The sequence below is a fragment of the Dermacentor andersoni genome, chromosome 8, assembly GCF_023375885.2.
Source record: "Dermacentor andersoni chromosome 8, qqDerAnde1_hic_scaffold, whole genome shotgun sequence".
Lineage (NCBI taxonomy): Eukaryota > Metazoa > Arthropoda > Arachnida > Ixodida > Ixodidae > Dermacentor > Dermacentor andersoni.
The window spans coordinates 139946271-139967433 of NC_092821.1; the positions used below are offsets into that span (position 1 = coordinate 139946271).

Below are 21163 nucleotides of genomic sequence, written 5' to 3' on the forward strand. Positions count from 1 at the left end.
TTTCTAAATTTAAAACAGCATCGGGAAATAAATTTTGAAATCGTGTACCAACTAGCCTGACCGCAAACTCTCGTAAAGTTCAGCTGTGCCCCGTATTGCATACCCCCCACCCCTAGTGCTGGTATATATTTCAACTATGGCAGGTTCGGGTAAACAAGGCAAAACGATGGCTCACACTCTAACAGTACTTATTGCTAGGAGGGGTTAGGTAAGAAAAAAGCACTCGAATAGGGACATTAACTTTGTAAAAGTAGAAATGGGTCTCACCAAGTGACAAGATCACTTGCTGGATTACAGAAGATTTTTTTTTCTTCGTTACTGTGGAAGCATGGCAGAAGAGATACATATAGTTCTCCTAACAAGATTAACAGGGGCATGCTGATATGCTATTTCACATGAGGTCTCTTCTAGATATCAGAGATATTTATCAGCTTTTCTACACGAAACAGGACCGTGAAGTTTGCTACACGTCACTTCAACATTATTCAGAAATCTTGGGGGGGGCACATTCATTGCTTAAGTATACATTTCTATCCCCCGTATTCATAAATGCAACTTAAGTTGAAGCCCATGCTTGACTTGATCTAAGTGACGCCTATCGTGAATGCGCCGAAGGAAACGCAGTGAGAGTCTTTGGGCACGTCAACGCCAGGCGTCATCTAAATCAAGTCAAGCATGGGCTTCGACTTAAGTTGCATTTCTGAATACGGGGGTATGACATGTAAAAATGTGGAGCCAAGCAAGCAATACGACATTATTTATTTTGGTGAGTCTTTCGGAAATGGCATCCAATAATGCCACTAAATGTGCATGCAACGGAAAAAACAGCACTACTGGCACATCGCAACTGTGTCAGCAGGCATCCAGGCCCAGTTTAAGCCCTTGAACTTCCACACCAAAGCTGTACCTACTGTTACACAATGATGACCGCTGCTTGCACAAACTACAGTTCACGTTATTTGTTAGTCAGAAACGACCATGTTACAGCTGATTCCAGACCGTACAATTGAGTAAATGTAAAGGATAAATCGCACACATTCCACCGATTTCGGGATAGTAATATTCAATGTGCGACGCAGTGGACATCCCATACGTTATAACAGGTAATCGTACAAAAATGGCACCTTTATAAGTGAATCGCGCGGTTTAATTTACTAATCGGGGTACTGTTCACAGCAGTTTGTCAAAGTGAAAAACTCGGGAATTGTTCTACGTTTAATTACGGGATGCTTCCGGGAAACGTTGGGCTCGCCGTTAGGAGCGGTAGAGCACCAGGAAAGGCAAGTTGGTTTCGTTTTCGCTTAACGAACTCGCGCGTCGCATCCACCCGAAAGTTTTGAAACGTTTCACCGCAAGGTAACGCAAGGGTCAAAAATTTATAATATGGCCGCGTCGAAACGCGAGCCGCGCTCCTTTTCTTTTTCGTCGCTGCAAAGTAGTTGCGTGCTGTTTCATCATCGCGGCTTGCCAGCAGGAGGCGCAGCACAAAACATGGCTGCTTCCTTGTCGCTTGTTGTGCTCTATCCGAACGGCCACCGGCAGGTTTTCCAGGTCAACTCAAACACCAGCATATTCCAGGTCAGTCACATTTCGCACTTTAAACACGTCAGCAGCTGCATCTGTTCGAAGAGCGGCTGTTCCTCAACCGGTCGCTCCAAAATAATACTGCGGTAGCGCGAGGCTTTCGTTTTCGCTGAGTTGTCACAGGGCCGGTTCGCTGTTCGAAATTGGTCATGTAGAGCTTTTCCTCGTAATTAGCGCGTTTGCTAGGTTTCAGGGCGTGGTTGAGGTAAACGTTCTCTTGCCGCTGTCATTACGTGTGTGGGTAACTTCTGAGGTCGTGGAGGCGCTTCATGTCATTGCTCGGGGCCGAACGTCGGACTTCTCCGACATGCCAGCCAGAGCCCGTCCCACTCCCTTATTTGTGGTTTACACGTTAACTAACTGAGCCATCCTTGAAGGAATCTTCGCTCGCAGTCTAGTCCGACATATTTCCTCACATCGTACTACATTTTCTGAAGGACTGCGCCGCGTCTTTCTCCAATCAAGTAGCGTGCCATTGCTGTGAAGCTCACGGCTAGGTTCTCGTATGGTGTCAGTAGTGGCACGTGCAGAATTTCGTACAACATATTAGAAACCTTATTGAGTAGTGCCAACTTCACGCCTTTCAAGTAGCACTCCAGCCGGCTGTATTAGTAGGTGTGCGCAGATGCTCAACGCCTTTGGGTTGCTATCGGCAAGTTTAAGTGCGCGATAGTCCTTGTGCATAGAACATTGCTTTCTGAAGTCTCTGTTGCCATGATTTACGAGTCAAACTCTCCTAGAATGGCTTCTGACAGATGCCACAGCTGTGGTACGAATGGGCGATCACTGGTTGCCTGTATTGTTTGCCAGCCTGTTAATGCGTTCAGAGCCGTTTAACTGTAGCAATGCGTGGTCAGGCACATGAATTGTAGTTGAAGTGTGCAGTGGTAACCGGCTGCTAACGTGCCGAAGTCATGCCGCTTCTGCACATGAGAATAGAAATTAAAATAGTTTGTTTGACGAGTGTTATCAGTGTTGCAAATTTGGAACAGATATTGCTGCATGCTAGACGATTTGTATGAGGGGGACCAATTATACATAATGTAATTGGCTTAAAAGTGCTCTTTGTGCTTCTACCAAGAAAGCGTCTCTGGGAAATCTCGAGATGGGCTTTATTTTAATTCAACTATTGCAAGCAGTCAGAAATTCAACACGTTCATACTTACCGCCACGAGTACTCACCATGAATCAAATAAGAGTTGCTACAGCGTGGTAAACAATGTGAGAAAGCCAAGTTCTTTGACAGATTTCTCGGCATGAGAAATTGAAAAGTTGTGATGGTTTGAAAGTCGCTCACTCTCAATCTTTTGGTTGAGGCTCCGAGTACTCCGTGTTTTTGTATCATGTGAAAATGGAGGTGGCAATTTGAGGGCTCTCAAAAGATTTATCTATAACCATAGTAGCAAACTAGCTAGTTTGTACTCATTCATTATTGGAAAAAGCACGTAGAATGTGGGACAAGGCAATTAAGAATGACAGTGCGTGTGTCTTGTCATCCTTCTTCACTTCATGCCTTAATTCTACGTGCCTTTTCCCAATAATATTTGCTCGAGTACAAAATCTCATCATGAATCAGTAGTCGGCTTACTTCTGGTATATTTTATTTCACATCTGCAGCTGCTGTCTGGTGCTATGGTCCTGAAAAGAAATTAAGGCACTATGCAGCTATTGAATCACACTATGCATTGTCATAATTGTGATGATATCGTAGCTTTAAAATTTTGCTCTTTGGCTTTCTTGCTCACTACAGGTCTCCTTTGAAGCTTCTTAAAAGTTTTACATAACTATATACAAAATGCACAACAGCACTCTTACAATCTTAAATTAAGAGTAAGTCCTGCTCCACAGTCTCCACACTCATCTCTGCCAAGTGAGGCAATTTCGGAGCATCACGAGCTTCGTTATACAAGAACATGAGGGCCTGCTTTTTCTTTTCACCCTCCCTCGTTCGGTGCATTGTTCCATTAGTGCCACACCAAGTTGTGCGCTGTCCACACAGATTTCTAGTCTTTCACAACCACAAGCGACACTGCAAATGTTCAGTCAGGTCCTTAGGCGTGCCCATCGGAACACACTGTGTTGGTATTTCGCTTGTGTTTCGTGCAAACACACATTTTCATCACATGCCTACAATGTCCCGGTCACATGCTCAAGAAGAAACATCCAACTCGTGTGAAGGCAAGAATGTGTACGTGTAGAGCTCATCGCAGAAGTGGTGTCGGCCAGTTACGTGTGCTATGACCCTGCCTTCAAGAAGCCGCTTGCCGTATCGGGTGGCCTGCACTCGATCTTGGCACAGTCCAACAGCTAGAAGCCAGTCGACGAGATCCCTCCCCACGAAGGCAAGATGAAGTTCCGTGCCATCAGGACCATGCCGCGAATGGCAGATGTCTGTAATGCAGGAGTCTCTATGGTACACATGGAACTGTGTGCAGATCTGACGGGCCTCTGGAGACAGGTCTTCAAACTTTGGAAGGATGAGGGTGGTTGTGACCCTCTGTCTTCGCTGTCTGCACGAAACAAAGTACCACGCGCCAGACAGCCATCGCAGGAGCCACTTGCCATCAAGTCCGAACACAAGGAACGTCAACATTCCTTGTCCGTAGTTTAGTATGATGTCCACAAACTCTAGCTCGACCAAGATTCCTGTTGGAGCATCCGTGAGAAGAAGCTGCCAAAGCGAGACAGCGAGTCCAATGACCATCGAGACGCTAAGTAGGAGGACAAGCACGGTATGTCTGAAGACTTGGTGTATGTCATCATTGGCTTCAACCATGCTATCTAGGTCGAGTGCTTCGTCTGTGTTCTGTACCCTAATAGCAGTCTGCTGGTTGTACGTGCTAATGAGACTCATGCATTGTCTCACTTGCTCCTTGTCACAGTTGAACTGTGGCCCACAAAGCTGGTCGAAAGAAGTGCTCGGTGTCTGTTGCGCTGGTGACACGTTGAATTCGAACCTGCTCGAGTTCACTGACTTGGATGACGCCTTGGAAAGAGTAGCCGACTTTGAGAACTTGGTCCTTTGAGCTTTGACATTTGGTTTTGGGCTGCTAATGAGGTCTTCGAGATCTGGAACAACGCTGTGTTCTTCTTCATCCGAGCAATTGGCACAGTCCTCACAGTCTCCTGTACATCCGTCCGACTTGCCCTTTGCCTCCTCTTGTGCACCCGAGGGCCGTGTCTGAGAGCTCGACGATGGCTGAATCAAAGGGCTGTTGACGTCAGAGTGAACCACGTCGCTTTGTTCATCGTCACTGCTGCCCCCGATAGGCACGTAGTCCCTCATCCTCAGGCGGAACCTGTGCTGGAATATGAGGCTGACCACCGTGAAGAGGAGGCTGGTCAGGAGAACGGTGACGGCCACAACTGCCTGGATGTCTCCGAACTGAAAGTTTGGGTCCGTGTTGCCGAGCCGGGATCCCCTCTTTGGAATGCTCAGGCACAGCGAGAGCGCCGCCAAGATAGAAAATCCGAACCCGGCGACTGCGATGAGCCACTTCAGTCTCAGCACGAAGCAAAGCGAACGCCAGTGCAGCAAGGCGAGCAGGCCCGCGAGAATCGCGGTCCACACGCGGGACGCGAAGATGCCCGCTATGGACAGGACAGACTGGGCGTACGCCAACGGCGACAGAGGGTCGTCGATGCTCGTGGCCGCCCAAAGGACGCCCCCCAAGGCTGTCGCCAGCTGGCAGACCACTAAGTAGATCGTGGTCCCGTGTGTCACCCTGTCCCGTCTGCGGAAGAGCACGACCAAAAGCCACAGGCAGCAGACGGCGCTGACAGCACTGGAGCTGACCATGGTCTTCCCCATCGTCGCGGCAAAGTCCTGGAGACAGTGCTCCTTTATTTGACTCATGGTGGCCGTGATGAAGATGAACGGCGCCGAGAGGAAGGTGCCGGCGACCATGGCCGTCGAGACGGCGGCCGTCGGGAGCTCGTACTGGGTCGCGAATATGAACACGCTGGGCGCCATGGGTAGCATCCCGTAGAGGAAGCCGAAGTTGCCGAAGTCCTTCTGGTCGCGCTCGTTGTTGCCCACGCCGAGCAGGTTGACCAGCTCGCGCGTGACCAGCGGGGACGCGACGATCTTGGCGGAGACGAGCAAGACGGGCGTCAGCGCGGCGTACTTTCCCATGCTGCCCACCTTGCCGACCATGCTGAGACCCAGCAGGTAGAGCGCCGTGGCGATGAAGGCGTCCCCGAAGGAGTCGAGGATTCCCTGCACCACCGAGGGCAGCGCGGCGCCAGACGTGCTGACGTTCCAGACGATGGCCAGAGCCGGCGCCACAACCACGGGGTTCTTGACGATGCCCGTCAGCGTCGACAGGAAGCGGCCGCGCCTCGGCGTCCCGGCTCGCGTTCCCGTCGCCGTCACGCCGTCGCTATCTTCGTGCGTGCGGCCGTATTCCATCATGACGAACGCGATGGGGTTGAGGAACGCCAGCTGTATGGGAGCGACCAAGTAGAGGTAGTGGCTGAACGTCGGCTGCATCTTCTCGTAGAGGTGCACGATGAGCGGGTAGCCGAGGCCGAAGTCGTTGCTCTGCGACGCGGCGATCGCGTACAGGCCGGCCTTGCCGAAGCTCGCCGGCCGGCGCACGAGCGCCAGCGTGACCGCGGCGACCACGGCGAAGATGACACACTTGCCGAGCGCCAGGGCGGCCAGGAACCTCCAGTTGACCTCGCCGAGCGCGATCGCGGCGAGCGACTTGAACGCCGTTGCCGGCAGGGCGAAATAGGAGACGAACACGTTGAGGCTGCGCGTCTCGGCGGAGCCGATGAGGCCCACACGGCCGGAGATGTATCCGAGCAGGATGATCGCGAAACATTGTATCAGCACCGGCAGCAGCTCGTCGTACACGACGTTATCGCCTCCGGGTGCGGATGTTGTGGAGATCGACGGCGCCGACGGCTCCATGCTAGCGAGCTCACACCGCTCGAGCGCGGAGGGCTCGCGTCTGCACCCGTCAGGCCGAGTTGATACAAGTCCTGCGCGCCGCAACTGAAATGGGCGCGGCCATGACAGGTCGCGAGCGGATCACGTATGCACGCACCGCACGGTATGAACCGCACCGTCTGGTCTGGCGTCGCAGTGTCCTTGGTTTGGAGAGAGATCGTGGAGAAGAGAGAGAGAGAGAAGCTATGTTTACGAAGTAAAAATGACGCGAGCCGTGACGCCATGCCCTTCCCCTCCCAGGCGCGCATGCTCACCGGCGGTGCCGCTGTCGCATTGGCGGCCTTTTTGAATCGTCTGTCGCCCGCTGCTGCTCTGTTTTGAACGTTGGCGAAAGCTACTGTTGAGGTGGCCTTCCGGTAGTATGTAGTCGCTGTCTCTCAGGGCAATCGATTCTTAAATTAGTGCTTATAAACAAATTTTCTTGCGATAATTTTGGCCTATCACGTAGGTTGAGCAGGTTTACGGGCCCCCGCGCGGTCGATTTATTCTATAAATAGAACTGATACGCATACCGCAGAAACGAATTGAGACCGACAGCGCAGTGTTTTCATTTTTTTTAACGTTTCGCTGTCCTGACGAAGGACAGCCCTTCCCTCGTGGGTAGCTTACTCGGCGCCGACGTGCAAGTTGATCCTCGTCGGTCGGCGCTGTTGGAGAGACCCGCGTACGTGCGCATCTGTCATGCGGGGGTGTTTTTGTCCCGTCATTACTGAGCGTCCTCTGGGTGCTTCGTTTGACATTGGCCAACAGGAAGTCGAGCTTATGCGGAAGGGAAAACGAAACAAAGAGAAAAGTATCAGTGTCTACTATACCCGTCGGCGTTTGTGTGCGCGTGGACCGTAAAGTATAATAGAGACGAGCTCTTCTGAGAGGCAGGGGAGTTATACAAGGCGGGAAGTTGCTTTTGAAACGATATGAATTTGTTTCGTTGAACTTGTTTCGATATTGGAGGAGCGCTGACGCGTGCCGTATTTAGCCGAGCCTAGCGGCAGACGGTGTTTTTTAAAATCTTGGGTTGCGAAGCTCTTAGGTAGGCTTGGATTCGACGAATTCATTAGGAACCGTCGTAATTGGAGTCGAATTAAGAGCCGCTGCTTGACTTAATGGCATTGGTGTCAGTACACTTCTGTCTACAGTGTGCCGGGACAAGTGCATGGCTGGTAAATAACTTTTAATGCGTTACAATTAGGAGTGTCAGTGGGAAAAAGTGCGTGTGTGAAGTGTAATATCTCTCTCTCTCCCTCTCTCTCTCTCTCTCTCTCTATATATATATATATATATATATATATATATATATATATATATATATATATATATATATATAATGACACACACACACTACTAGAATGTGATGCCTACTACACTTCACCCAAAAGCTTTTGCCCACTTTGACACTCCTAGTGCTAACGCATTTCAAGTAAATTACCCGCCATGCGCTTGCCCCGGCTATATATATAAAACTGGATTTTTCAATGGTCCAAACGTGTTTAAAAAGATGAGAAGCACAACCTCGCGGTTATCTTTGGCTTATTTACCCAACAGGTTCGGTCGGGGGACCGACCTTTTTCAGCGGTTACAGTGAATTTTTGCAAGTCTCTATATATTTAGATAGAGAGACAAACACGCAAGAAAGAGCAAAACGACATAAAAAATAGAAAGTAAAAGGTCTGAGGGCCTAGGACCAGAGAGTTTCCTCGTTGATAACGGGGTTATTCACGGCGCCTTCGTCACCACCATCATCACTGGCAGTGTATACAGGTCGTTGACACGGTCTCAAATCGTCACGTGTGCTTTTAGTTGATCGACGAACCTGCCAGCCGTTTTGTTGTGTCCCGATCAAATTGAGTAGAACGCGCTAAAAAAAAAAAAAAAAAAAAGAGCCATGCGATGAGAAGCGTAAGAAAATGAATTCGTGACGCGTGCTTTTGACATGGTTGGCAAACACGCAAGCCATTTTGTGGTGTCCTGATCAAAGGCGTTGCAAGATTTGTAGATAAGTGAAAGGATAATAGGAAATACAATTTTCATTTTTTAGCAGTAGAAATAATAAAATAAAATAATACAGAAACTAAAGAAAGCAGAGGGAGGCGGGGGGAGGGTGCGCAAAGTCAGTGCCGAGGAGTGCTTAGAACGGATCGCGGCAGTAAAGAAAAAGGGAAAAACAGGAAATACGAAAAAAAAATCAATGTCGACAAGAAGTTAAACTGTAACTAATAATAATAATAATAATAATAATAATAATATGGCGAAATAAAAATGAAAAAGAAAACAAGGTACATTAATGTGGACGGGTCGCTCCGCTGTACCTCAATGGGGTAGTGGGCATTCTTTCGCATCACCCACGTATTCGCTTTGTGTATGCGGCTATTGAGTTACGATTTAGTTGCTCTAACTTATGGGCTAAGAAACGCTCGTTTATGGCGTGCGTGATTGTTCTAAACTTGCGGATAAAATATAACTCCCTTTGCTCCCGCTGACGAGAAGAGCGGAAGCGTGTGTCTATATATATATATATATATATATATATATATATATATATATATATATATATATATATATATATATATATATATATATATATATATATATATATATTATTGCTACCGACGGTAGTCTGATTTGGACCATTTGAACTTCAAAGAGACAGGGTGTGTGTGACGAGCGAGCTCCTGAACAACATTATGCAATGTGGTGAAGGTGGTTTCAATCATGGATCCGGGACTTCAAAGAGGTGCGACGTGATTTTCAGGCATTTCCTTCACATTGACCGCTATATCGTCGCCGATTTCTTGTTTGTTTGTTTGTTTCTGCGGTTGTTTACGCGTTGCATGCCTTGGTCGGCTGGCATTCGAGAAAAGGTTCCCTCTTTTTTTTTTTTCTTCTGACTTTTCGGAAGATCGGCTTAGAATCGAGTAAATACGCTGTTATTCGGAGCTGCAGGAATTCTCCAACACGCTCATCACACGCGCGGAGGCGACACATTTTGCGAGTATGAAAGTGTGGAGTATTGGTGGGAAAAATATGACTAATTTGATATACGAAGTGCCGGGCCCGGTGTCGACAACATCGTGACCGTAGAGTTTCATACAAGACGTAACAGAGATCAGTATTTACTGGCTTCATCTAGCAATAGGAGGCTATATATACATATGACGACGTTGCATTGTAAAAAAAAAGAGGAGAGAGAGAGAGAGAGAGAGAGAGGGAGAGAGAGAGAAAGAGAGAGAGAGGAAGAAAGAAAGAAAAAGAACAGTGGCTTAGTTCAATCAGTCCCGAATTACCAACCAGTGCACCTGGAGGTTCTGGGAGGCGCTTGTGGCGTTTCGAGCGCGAGCCGCTTCTACTTGTTTCCTTTTTTTTCGTTTTTTTTTTCGGTCCTCTCGCTAATTCCCCGCCATATAGACCGAATGACGTAAACGACGTTGTTTGTCGCCGCTTGAAACGTATTACGCCCTCTTTCCTCCATACGTCAACGTCGCGGAGTAATAAGCGTTGTCTTCCGTCGAGCATTTGTATGCTTATTTCCTAGAATGGGCTGTCCGCGAGCAGCGATCGTCGATCCAGTTCGCTTTCTTTTTTTTTTTAACCTTTTCACTGGCACAGATTGTGACGAGCTGTCTTGAAAGGTCGTATTGAACGTGAAATCACTGTACGACTCTATATAGGCTCTCTCGCCTTTACTAGGCGCGATTAAATAAATATCGCGCTCTCACTGACGTCGCTGAGTTCACAGAGAAAATGCCGCTATATGAAACACGCCCTACTGCGCATTGGCACGTTATCACCTGCCGCTCAAATTACGGAACACAAATGCTTCAGTTTAGGTTGCCCACACATATAAACGAACTACCCGAAAAAAAAAAAAAGAAAGCAATAGATCCCGAATTCGTTTCCTTCAGTGTTCTGTAAAAGCGCGTCCACCTTTTTTGCTGGCAGTTCTCCCTCGCGGGGAAGCTTATAGATTCATCTTCAGCTCCTTTTCTTTGACTTTTGGTGTGTTGCTTTTTGTTCTTGTTTGTTTGTCGTATTTTCACCGTGCGAGTATTTCAAATTTTAGCAGTCGTACCACCTGTCAGCGCTACGTATATCTGCGTTTTCTCTTTCTTGCTGTGTGCTCATGCGAAGGTATGCTGCTGCTGTTGTTCTTGTTGTTGTTGCAGTAGCTAATATCCGAGTGTACATTCTGAAATATGCGCGGACGTATGTGGCAGCTTTGATGCGGCTGTTCCCTGCTTTTGATAAAGGAAAAAAAAAAATAATGACTTGACAAAAGCGCGCGGCTGACGTCCGCGTTACATGCCTGCGAGAGAAACTCCGCTGCGGCCGAAGCAAATGCAAGCCGCGCGCACAGAATTCAGACAAAGACAGAAGGTCAAAACAAGACGGAAACTTGAAATGCCGAGTTGCAGTCGAGCGAGTAATGTCGATTTGAGCCGACGTTTTCGACAAGGGGGACGTACCGTCTTCTATCAGGGCAGCAACTTGTTCCGCTACTATTATCATCACCTGGAACATTTTTAGCCACAGCGACATCCTTACTAGAACGTTGACACGGCACCACGTCGACAGCCCCTGAGCGTCGCGGTGACAGAATAAGTCCTCTCCGCTTCCTTCCCGTGCACTTGGCTTTAAGGCTACGTTGAATGGAATGCCGAGGAAAATGCCATGGTTCCGGTGAATTTCAAGAGGGAAGCAGATATATAAACGTCGGCGTGCGACCGGTCTATGCCTTGTAGCAGCGGTCAGCCACGATTTATTCATTATGCAGCAGCAGCCACGATTTTATTCCTCTGTCGCGGCACCCTGCGTAAACACATGCTCATCCGTGTATTTAATGACCAACGCTTCATAACGTGCCATGTACCCTGTGTAGGTATGACGACCGAACACCGTGTAGGTCCTTTAATCGTATTTTGGAGGTCGCGCGATCGAATCCCGGCCACGGCGGCCGCATTTCGGTGGGGGCGAAATACGAAAACACCCGTGTGCTTAGATTAAGGTGCACGTTAAAGAAACCCAGGTGGTCCAAATTTCCGGAGTCCCTCACTACGGCGTGCCTCTTAATTAGATCGTAGTTTTGGCGCGTATCACCCCATAATTTTATTTTTTTTAATCATTTTAATTTGAACAACTTCGGTATAACGTTAGCTGGCCAGGACAAGCTATAGCTATTTCACACCTCTAGAAGTAGCCGACAAGCGCATACCTGATGATGATGCATAGTGTTTAATGGCACAAGGGCCAGATATGGCCAGAGGGCGCCTAGAAATGGTTAGCGATCGATGGATTGATGAATGGCAGTAAGTAGACCTAACGAGACGTAATGTATAGAGGCCTAAAATTGATCGCTGTATAAGTGCGTAAAACACATAATTGCAATAAAACTATGGCAATGACTCCAATTAAGTGTGCCGAGTAAATAGATGACGTATAAACTTAAAACATTTAATAATACAGCACTACTGCCTCTTGTGCGCAGGGGCCTGGAGGCGTGTGTTATAGATACTGCTGCCGCAGCATATGCTAGGCCTTGCTACGGATCGCCCGAGTGTGTAACAGCTAGTACATGAACGTCACCTTAAAAAAATCCGAAACTGATTTCACGTCAGAGAGCTGGTCTTTGCCGAGAAACCGTGCCGAGTGTAACGGAATAGTTGTGAGGTACAGAAAATATCACGTGACCCAAGGAAGGCCAGAAGCGAACCAAAGCATGCCCAGCCGTGTACAAGAGATGACGGACGATTAGCAAAGTTAACTAATTAGGTAGATTAGGGTGCAGTAAGGTGGATCAATGAGAGTTCTGGTGGATCCGAGTGGATTAAGGTGGATGAAGGAGGATTAAGGCGGATTAAATATGATTAGAGTGGATTAAGGTGCATTGCGGTGGATTAATTAGGATTAGGGTGATATACAGTAGGCTTTACAAGGCTTTCGCCATCGCGTCTTTTAGTCGATAGCTAAGTAAGGACACCTCGGAATTTTTTTTCTTAGATTCTCCTACTTCGCGACATCGAAGCGGGGGGACGTGGAGGGCAGATATCGTTTCGCCACATTGCCCCACAGACAGGAGGGTGTCACCGTTTGAAACGCGCTTGCTTCTTCATCTGTCCCGTCTAAAGTTCGCGAGTGTACGAACCAACTATAACAGCTCGGCAACAGGTCCCGTCGAGACCGAAAGCTTGGCGTGGTCGCAGGCATATCTCTGCTGCCAAGGCGAGCGTGCAAAAACCGTCTATACCGTAGGAGCGACCGATCCGAAGAGAGAGAGAGAGAGACCCCCATTTATTTTCTGTCCCGATATGTGCCACGGCGATCACGCAACGAGGCGTGCGAGTGTTTTTGCAACGCGCCCGAGAAGAAAGCTGACCGGCGCTGGGCATTTTAGGCCACGCCGTTCGCTCAGTGTTACGCTGGACCAGAGCGGAGCGACACGAAAAAAAAAAAAAAAGAAAATGCGCGATGCGGACGAAAAAGAAGGTCGTGAAGGGCACAGGTGTTTCTTTTGTGCGTCTGTGCTTGTGCTTTCTTTGTTTTTTTTTTTTCGGCTCGAAAGGCGACCGGTTTGCGTCCCGTGCAGTCGCCGACGAAGTCGTTGGGACATGCCAACCGAACGTTCTCGAACACTCCTATACGTAATCTTTAGGCGTATGTGAAGCGGCAAGGAGGTGTGTGTCGCGGCGTAAAACGGGCCGGTACGTGGTCGAGGAGCAGACGACCGGACGCGCAGACAGACAGACGGACGGACAAGAACACTCGCCGCAGCTGCCGCAGCCGCTCGTTGCCCACGGCGGCCGCGTTTTGATGAGGACGAGAGAGAGAGAGAGCGCTGCTCGTGAGTGTGTATACATTTAGGTGCGCGACGGAAAATCCTAGGCGGTCGAAAGAAATCCAGAGCCACCTGCGCCACTGTGCAGTTTCACGACGTATGTGAAACGCACAGTTTAATCAGACATTCACGCAAACATGTAAACGAACATCCAAGCATTCGAACGAACCAACAAACAAGGCCCTTACTCGCAGCATGAGTGGCCCGTTTTGCTATTATATAGAAGCGTAATTTTATTAATACTGCTTAACTTAAAGGAATATCTATATTCATGTGCCGATATTGAAGCATATGTTCAAAACTCAATTTTTTTCGTTAGTTTCGCTGTAATGGACTGATTAATAAAATCGAAAATGGTGGTCACAGTTTTACCCGCCGTGATGGCGTTGTGGCTTTGGGCTTGCGCTGTTGAGCTCGAGGGAGCGGGTTCGAACCCTGGCCGCGGCGGCCGCATTTCGATGGCGACGAAATGCAATTGGGGGCACGTTAAAAAAACCCCCAGGCGGTCAAGATTAATCCGGAGTCCCCACCAACTATACCGCGTGCCTCGTAATCGTATCCAGGTTTCGGCGCATAACCCCCCCCCCCCCCCCTTAAATAATGAAAGAGGCCTCATTTTTAAAAAAATTCCAGCCGTTACCCCAGGTCCGGAACGTCAGCGTGACGTCATGGATTTCAGAGCATCGTTTTTCACATTTGTGCCGTCGGGGATCTGTAGAGCTTCTTGAAACTTTTGAAATTCAATCTTTTTAAAATAAATCTACTTAAAATAAAATCAAGTGCGCCTTTACCGATAAAGATACATCTGGGTTTGAGCGGACGCTGTCGAAATCAGTGACGCCAATGCGAGTACCAGTCTTGTGCACTTGCGTTTTCTTTTTCTTTTCTATTTTTTCGAATTTATCGCGTGTGTATATGCAATAAAAAGTGGCTTTTTTATATTGTTCAAGGGTAATACGCTTACACACCTAAGGGACATTTTCTCTTTAGTGTCTGGTTCATTTAGTGTTGCTTTTTACTGCCCCTTTGACCTTTATACTTATTGCGCGAAGGTGCGTCGTCTGTTTCTGACGTCTGTTGGCACCGTCGTCTACTTTCAGATTCTGGAAGATGCCTGCAAGAAGCAGCGACTGGACCCGGCGGAATACGATCTGTAGTGAGTACACGTATACACACGCGAGCGATTTCGACTCTTCAGTGCGTGTGAGCATACGGTAAAACGCGCTCTCGTTTACAGCAGGCACTTATGCGTGATGTTCGCGTAATGAATGCCAGTAATACATGTCGTACATTTAGTATACATAGTATGCACGTACATCATTCAACGATTCTTCGCGACTTCCGGTTTACGGTAGCGCGCGCGCGCCTGTTGATAAGGTACCCCAAGATGGCGGAAGGTAGCGGAAGCAGACGACAGCAGCAGATGTGACGTCACGTGCATACTATGTATACTGTATGTATAATTGACCTCGCGTGTTATGAGCATGCACTGTCGACATACACGTAACTGCATCTGGTTGAGCAAGATATGTGAGCGGGTTAGTGTTCCACGACTAACTTGAAGCGCAAATGAAGAAGAAAAATTAGCCAAAGGGAGAAAAAACGGTATCACAATTCTGTGAATTGCATCTGAGAGTACATCTAAAGCGGACAAAATGTATATGTTACACATGAATATAAAAAAACAGTAATATGGAAATACAGCTTTTGCAGAACCCTTGTACACAACGTCACAAATTCACGCAAGATATAAATTGACATAGCGAATTAGTCCGCTTTGAACGATCGAATGCATGGCGTTTAGAGAACTGCGATATCTCTTCTTGATGCAGAGCTATTAGTTTATAAATCTCGTGCGTCTATTTTTTTTTTTTTCGTACTTGCGAATTCTTTAATTTTTTTTTGAACGAAATGTAGGCCCTAAATTGAAATTCCGCTTTCAACAGTCTCTAGAGTTTAACTTTCTCTCTCAAATGCAACAAACTTAATTAAAATCATCCCGGGGGTTATCTCAGAAAAGTGTTGTTGCGTTTTACATGTATTTGAATAGGCCGCATCGGGTCCGAGCTAAAGCTTCCTCTTAGGACCCCGAAACGATTTCGGCGATCGTGTACAAACGTGGTGAGTCGATAAGGTAGGTCCGTCTCGATTATACATAGTATGCACGTGACGTCACATCCGCTGCTGTCGTCGGCTTCCGATACCTTCCGCCATCTTGGGGTACCTTAACAGGCGCGCGCATAGGCCTATAGGTTCCTCAACATGGCGCTGCTGTAAACCGGAAGCCGCGGAGTATCGTTGAATGACGTACGTGCATATTATGTATTAGGGTCCCTGAAGCGGTTTCTTTCTCGTATACGCCTAGACGCGGAGGGTATATCTCTCAAGGAAAGCTTTCCCACAAGAATTTTGTGTCGGCACGCTGTCAGTTCCCCCTCAACTGTATACCCCGTGCAACCATCGCTACGTCCTGCCTCCTTTAAAGCGCTGATGCAAGCGTTGTCTATGCTTTCGGTTGATTCGAACCGAGCGTGTTCCCGCGTCTGTTTCCTGCGCAGAGCACATCCGTCGGGAATCGAACCTACACTTCCTGCGTGGGAGGCGGAGACGGTACCACTATACACCAGTCTTAACTATTGTTTTCTTTATTACATCGGAGCAGAACTTTAAGAAAGAAAGAAAACACTACAGAAATTTAAAGTGCACTGAAAGCGCGTTCAAAAAGTCGCGCAAGCATGTGCAAGCGACCAATAAAGACAGCCAGTCAGGCGCTGTTTCTTGTGCAGCAGCGTACAGTATAAAATAATTTACGCCCTTAAAAGTGAAAAGGGTGTAAATGTGTCTATATAACTCACACCTTTAGGGTGTGATTTATATAACTCACACCCTAAGGGTGTGAGTTAGACACATTTACACCCTTTTTCACTTTTTAGGGTGTAAATTATTTTACAGCGTATACACATTGCGAGCGTAAGCGGCAGGTTCGCTGAAAAAGAAACTTCCGAAGTGCTCCGTGGTGGTTCAGCACATACCTGTCGCGTATTATACACTGCACCAAGGGCTATGTAGGCCAAGTAAAACATGAACGTGTCGTGTATAAATGCATGGTGGGTGACAGGGATCTTTAAAAGGTCAGACACCCGGTTGGAGAAAAGAGGCACGTCTCGTGCCAAGGTCGACGACAAATTGCCGCTTCTGTCCACATGCCGAAACCATTGATCACTCTTTTGTAGAATGTTTAGGAATGCCGCTTTCTTCTGGGTCATTTTCTAAGGAACACCTAAAAAAGGAGAAAAAAGAAAGATTGGTATCGCACCATACACTAAGGCATTAACTCGAGATGGCGGTTTTTCCTGACGGACGTTGTATGGCACGTTGCGATTCCATTCGCAACGCTTTTTTCTTCCGGATCTCGGCTTGTCGGGATATTTTTCTGCGGTCATTCTGGGCAAGGTATTATGCGAAACTTCGGCTCTCTGACAAATGTGGGAGTTGCACTTTTCTCTTCAAAACAGCGCATGAACGCTGCTTTGACCAAGGAAGTGTTGACCGCTGCGTTGACCGAGGTGTCGACATCGACGTTCTTCGCTCGCGTCTGCTGCCGCGTGCGCGGTCGCCGCAGTGTCGCACCCTGCGCGTGCCTGCAGTGCAGGGCGAACGCGATATACGGCGCTGGTTCACCATTCGCGTTCCTGCCGCTGCAGAGAAGGCATCCCGTTTTCGCGCGAGAATTATAACCCCTCCGCGTCTCGTCGGCTGCCTCGTGCGTTGCCAGAGCTGTGTAGCATACGATGCGCCTTCGCGATGTCGATGTACTTTTAACGCGATAGCGTCAAGGAGCCCGTATACGTGTCGCGGAAAATACGGCGTCCGGCGTCAGACGTCGCCTCGACAAAAAGATAAACAAATTTCGAAACGCGCATACCCAACCACTCTTCTACCACCAAAGTTGCACACGCCTTCTCTTTCATTCTTTACAAAGTTATTCCTCGGAATTTTGAGAACGGCAGCCCTCAAAGAAATGTAATGAGAAAGGCACATCGACAACGCATGTCCTCTATATATATGTTAGCTCTTCTCGGACCGAAAAATATTAAATGTGCGAAACAATAACAGGGGATTGACCCACGCAACAGGCCGCTTTTCTACCAGAAAGCTCGCCTTCGTGCATAGCGTTCGCACCGAGCGTTTCCCGGTAAACGTTGCGGTTGCATAAGCTGCAGTTGCCGGGAAGCCTGAAAAGCATGTCTTTGAACGCCATCGCCTTCCGCTTGTAAAAGCGGAGCTTAAGCGCCCTCCAATTTTTAAATTTTTTTTATCATTAAACCGAAATAACACCGGAAACCGTTACTCTGTAGTGTGCGCTCGCGGCAAAGCGATGAACGGCCGCCGCGACGCCATGCGCATCTTGTTTGTGCGTAGTGCCTCCGCATCTGTATCCACGGCGCGCAGTTAGTCTTAAAAAATTTCGCCTAATGTGTCGACCAAGTTTAAAGGGGTCCTGCAACTATTTTTTATGGATGTCGTGGAATGTAATTGACCCCGAAAGAACGCAATTTCAGAAATATTTTGTAGCAAAAAAAAAGTATTTCAATCCGTTCATTAGAAGCGGAGTTAGGGGGCATCCAGAGATCGCATTTTATATCCCGGCTTGCACTATGTAACTCTAGGGTAAAGTGAGCTATCTAGGGGTCTGCTGCCGCCTCACTGCCAGTCCCGGTGTGTGGGGGGGGGGGGGGGGGCTCCACCTTCCCTCTGTAATCCTTCCCTCGTTCTTAATTTTGTGCTCTTTTTCCTCCCCACTTCCCTCTACCCACAGGCACTGAGCCGTGTCCCCATTAGTGCTGCAGGCGAATGGAACCTACTTTTTTTTTGGCTGAGGTGTTCGCCGAAGCATTCCCTCGGTTCAAATGAACCGGAAGTAAACACTTGCGTCACCACTCGAAGGAGGCGTCACCACTTGTGGCCACGCTACTGCGCATGCGCAGTAGCCTGGCCGCAAGCGCTAGCGAACCCCAACGCTTGCGTCCCCTTCACCTAAAGCTCTCTAATGTCGTACTGGCCTTACACTCTTAAGGAAAATTACACCCTTTTGCCACACAACGATAATCGTTATCTGTCTTATTGTCCGCATTTCCTTTCTTTAACGCGGCAAGCCCGGTATTTTCCAGTATCGAACGGCATGCGCGTTATCAGCATGACATAGCATTCCCGACAGGAAAGTAGCGGGCACGGCGTTTTCAAGAAAGGAAACGCAAGCAAGGCAGATGACGATTATCGTTGTGTGGCAGAGATACACCCCAAAGGGTGTATCTTGCCTAAGAGTGTGTTACAGTGCGCCGACACGAAATTCTTGTGAGGTAGCGTTTCTTGAAAGATAGCCTCTGTGTCTAGGCGTACGACGAAAAAACGTTTCAGGGACCGTTTTAAGAACCAAGAGATGTGGCAATGACGAAAGCCGAATCCTAAGGCGATGCGCCCCGGAAATGCGGGGGGGGGGGGGGGGGGGTCGAGGCAAGCGTATGGCCCGCATAGTCGGCAGGACTGAGGCCAAGAATGGTTTTGCATTTCGTTTATCGCCGCGTGTTTGTTGGACGCGACGGATTACTGACCCCGCGCGTGCATGTAGAAGTGGTGACGCATGTTATACTGCTGTTTGACCGATACGCCGGAGTTTCCACCCGATACAGAGGTTATCTCCTATTGCACGTGCCGGACCCGTGTCGTGCATGCATCGATTTCTGGTTATCTCGTGAAATTCGTGCAACGAAGGCACAAAGATATTGTGCCTGGTAGCGATGTCTCTTTTTTTGTGATTCTCCTTTCTGGCCAGGCGAGATTTTGTCTCTCTCGACTTCAGTCTTCAGTGTTATAAGACTGCCAGGTAAATTTAATAAACACGAAAAAAAGAGAGAGAAATAGTAGGAGTGCAAGCATTTCTTAAAGCGAGAACAGTCAGGAAAAAAAAGAATACCTGGTATAGTCAGGGAATTTGGAAATTCCTGCCATAGTTGACTCGGTTTCGGAGGTGCAAGACGAGGACGGACATACACAGACAGACAGACAGACAGACAGACAGACAGACAGACAGACAGACAGACAGACAGACAGACAGACAGACAGACAGACAGACAGACAGACAGACAGACAGACAGACAGACAGACAGACAGACAGACAGACAGACAGACACAGACACACCGACAGACAGACACAGGCAGGCAGACAGACAAAGACACACAGACAGACAGAGACACTGACAGACAGGCAGACAGACATACAGACACAGGCAGACAGAGACACTGACAGGCAGACAAAGACACAACACAGACAGACAGAGACACTGACAGACATACAGACGCAGACAGACAGACAGAGACACTGACAGACAGACACACAGACACAGGCAGACAAAGACACACAGACAGACAGAGACACTGACAGACAGACATACAGACAGACAGAGACAGGAAGACAGACAGACACTGACAGACAGACAGAGACACTGACAGACAGAGACACTGACAGAGAAAGACACTGACAGACAGACACAGGCAGGCAGACATACATACACACAGACAGACACAGGAAGACAGACAGACACACAGAAAGAGAGACACTGACAGACAGAAAGACAGACAGACAGAGACACTGACAGACAGACAGAGACACAGACAGACACAGAGACACTGACAGACAGACAGAAAGACAGACAGAGACACTGACAGACAGACAGACACAGACACACAGAAAGACAGAGACACTGACAGACAGACAGGCAGACAGACACAGACATACACTGACAGACAGACAGACACTGACAGACACAGACAGAGACACTGACAGACGGACGCACAGAGAGAGAGAGAGAGAGACAGACAGACAGACAGACACAGGCAGGCAGACAAACAGACATTGGAAAGCTCGTGAAGTATTCTAACAATGCTAACAGCATTAAAATTGAACAATGGTATATGCGCACATACATGAATACACGCGAAAATTCGACACGTAGTGCGTACAGCGTACTGGGTATTTGTGCTAACTTGGGCTCTACGAGAATGTGGTCAACTTAGCATTGCAATATGCATTTTCCCCTCGAGCTACTCAACGTTTCTTTTGCTATGTGATGCGATCGATAACTAACGATAATGAATGATTGCAACTTGTAGTTTAATGCTTTAAACACGAAATCTTCGATGGAGCTGTTGTAGAGGCTATAGAGAAATACCTAAATAATTTCATTCCGGAAAGATAGCTTCTGCTGTATTAATTTTTCCGGGATGCAAACAAGGCTTGCGAGTAGAGGTGCCACGTGATATAGGCGCTTGCGCGCAATGAGTTTAGTGCCCTCAGACGCCGTACTTAGTTGCAAAATTGTGAGTTTTCACAGCCACAAAGTCGTTTAAAGCCAGAAGGACGAAGTTTGTGAAATGCATGCACTGACCATCATTCCCATGCTGGCATGAATCGCCCTGCTTGCAGCTCTCGTGGACACTAGCGACACAGTTTACCTCTGGTTATTGTATGAAACTCTGTGAGTGTTCTGGCACAGCGCGAAGAGAGAGAGAGAGAAATTGTCGCACGAATGTAAAGACTCGGTTGACCCAATCAGGCAACTGGTGTGCTGTGCTTTGTCGTGAGGTGGTTCGGGAGGAGCAACCGAGCTGCTCAAGCCGAGTTCCCGACTAATAATTTCCCGAGTTCCCGAGTCATAATTAATCAACTTCTCAAATGTTATATTTAAATGAGAAGTGTCAAAGGGAAAATGGTAGAACGACATGAAAAACTTCTGATA

At 48.1% G+C, this 21163-nt stretch overlaps 2 protein-coding genes across 2 annotated transcripts in view; one reads left to right on the forward strand and one right to left on the reverse strand.

Annotated features, from left to right (window-relative positions):
- The first annotated feature begins 1456 nt into the window (after window positions 1-1456).
- The window catches only part of LOC126525811 (tether containing UBX domain for GLUT4), a 52104-nt gene continuing 32397 nt past the window's right edge, over window positions 1457-21163 (forward strand). Inside the window, exons 1-2 of the mRNA XM_050173741.3 lie at window positions 1457-1578; window positions 14468-14523. Of these exons, the coding sequence (XP_050029698.2) occupies window positions 1492-1578; window positions 14468-14523 (143 nt within the window). The 5' untranslated portion in view covers window positions 1457-1491. The remainder of the gene's footprint in view (window positions 1579-14467; window positions 14524-21163) is intronic.
- On the reverse strand, window positions 3169-6670 carry LOC126525810 (lysosomal cholesterol signaling protein-like). The gene has a single exon (XM_050173740.3). The coding sequence runs from the start codon at window positions 6500-6502 to the stop codon at window positions 3734-3736; it is 2769 nt and encodes a 922-aa protein (XP_050029697.2). The 5' UTR covers window positions 6503-6670; the 3' UTR covers window positions 3169-3733.

Excerpts from the sequence above, each read along its gene's own strand:
- LOC126525810 (XM_050173740.3), bottom strand. The coding sequence starts at position 6,502 with ATGGAGCCGTCGGCGCCGTCGATCTCCACAACATCCGCACCCGGAGGC.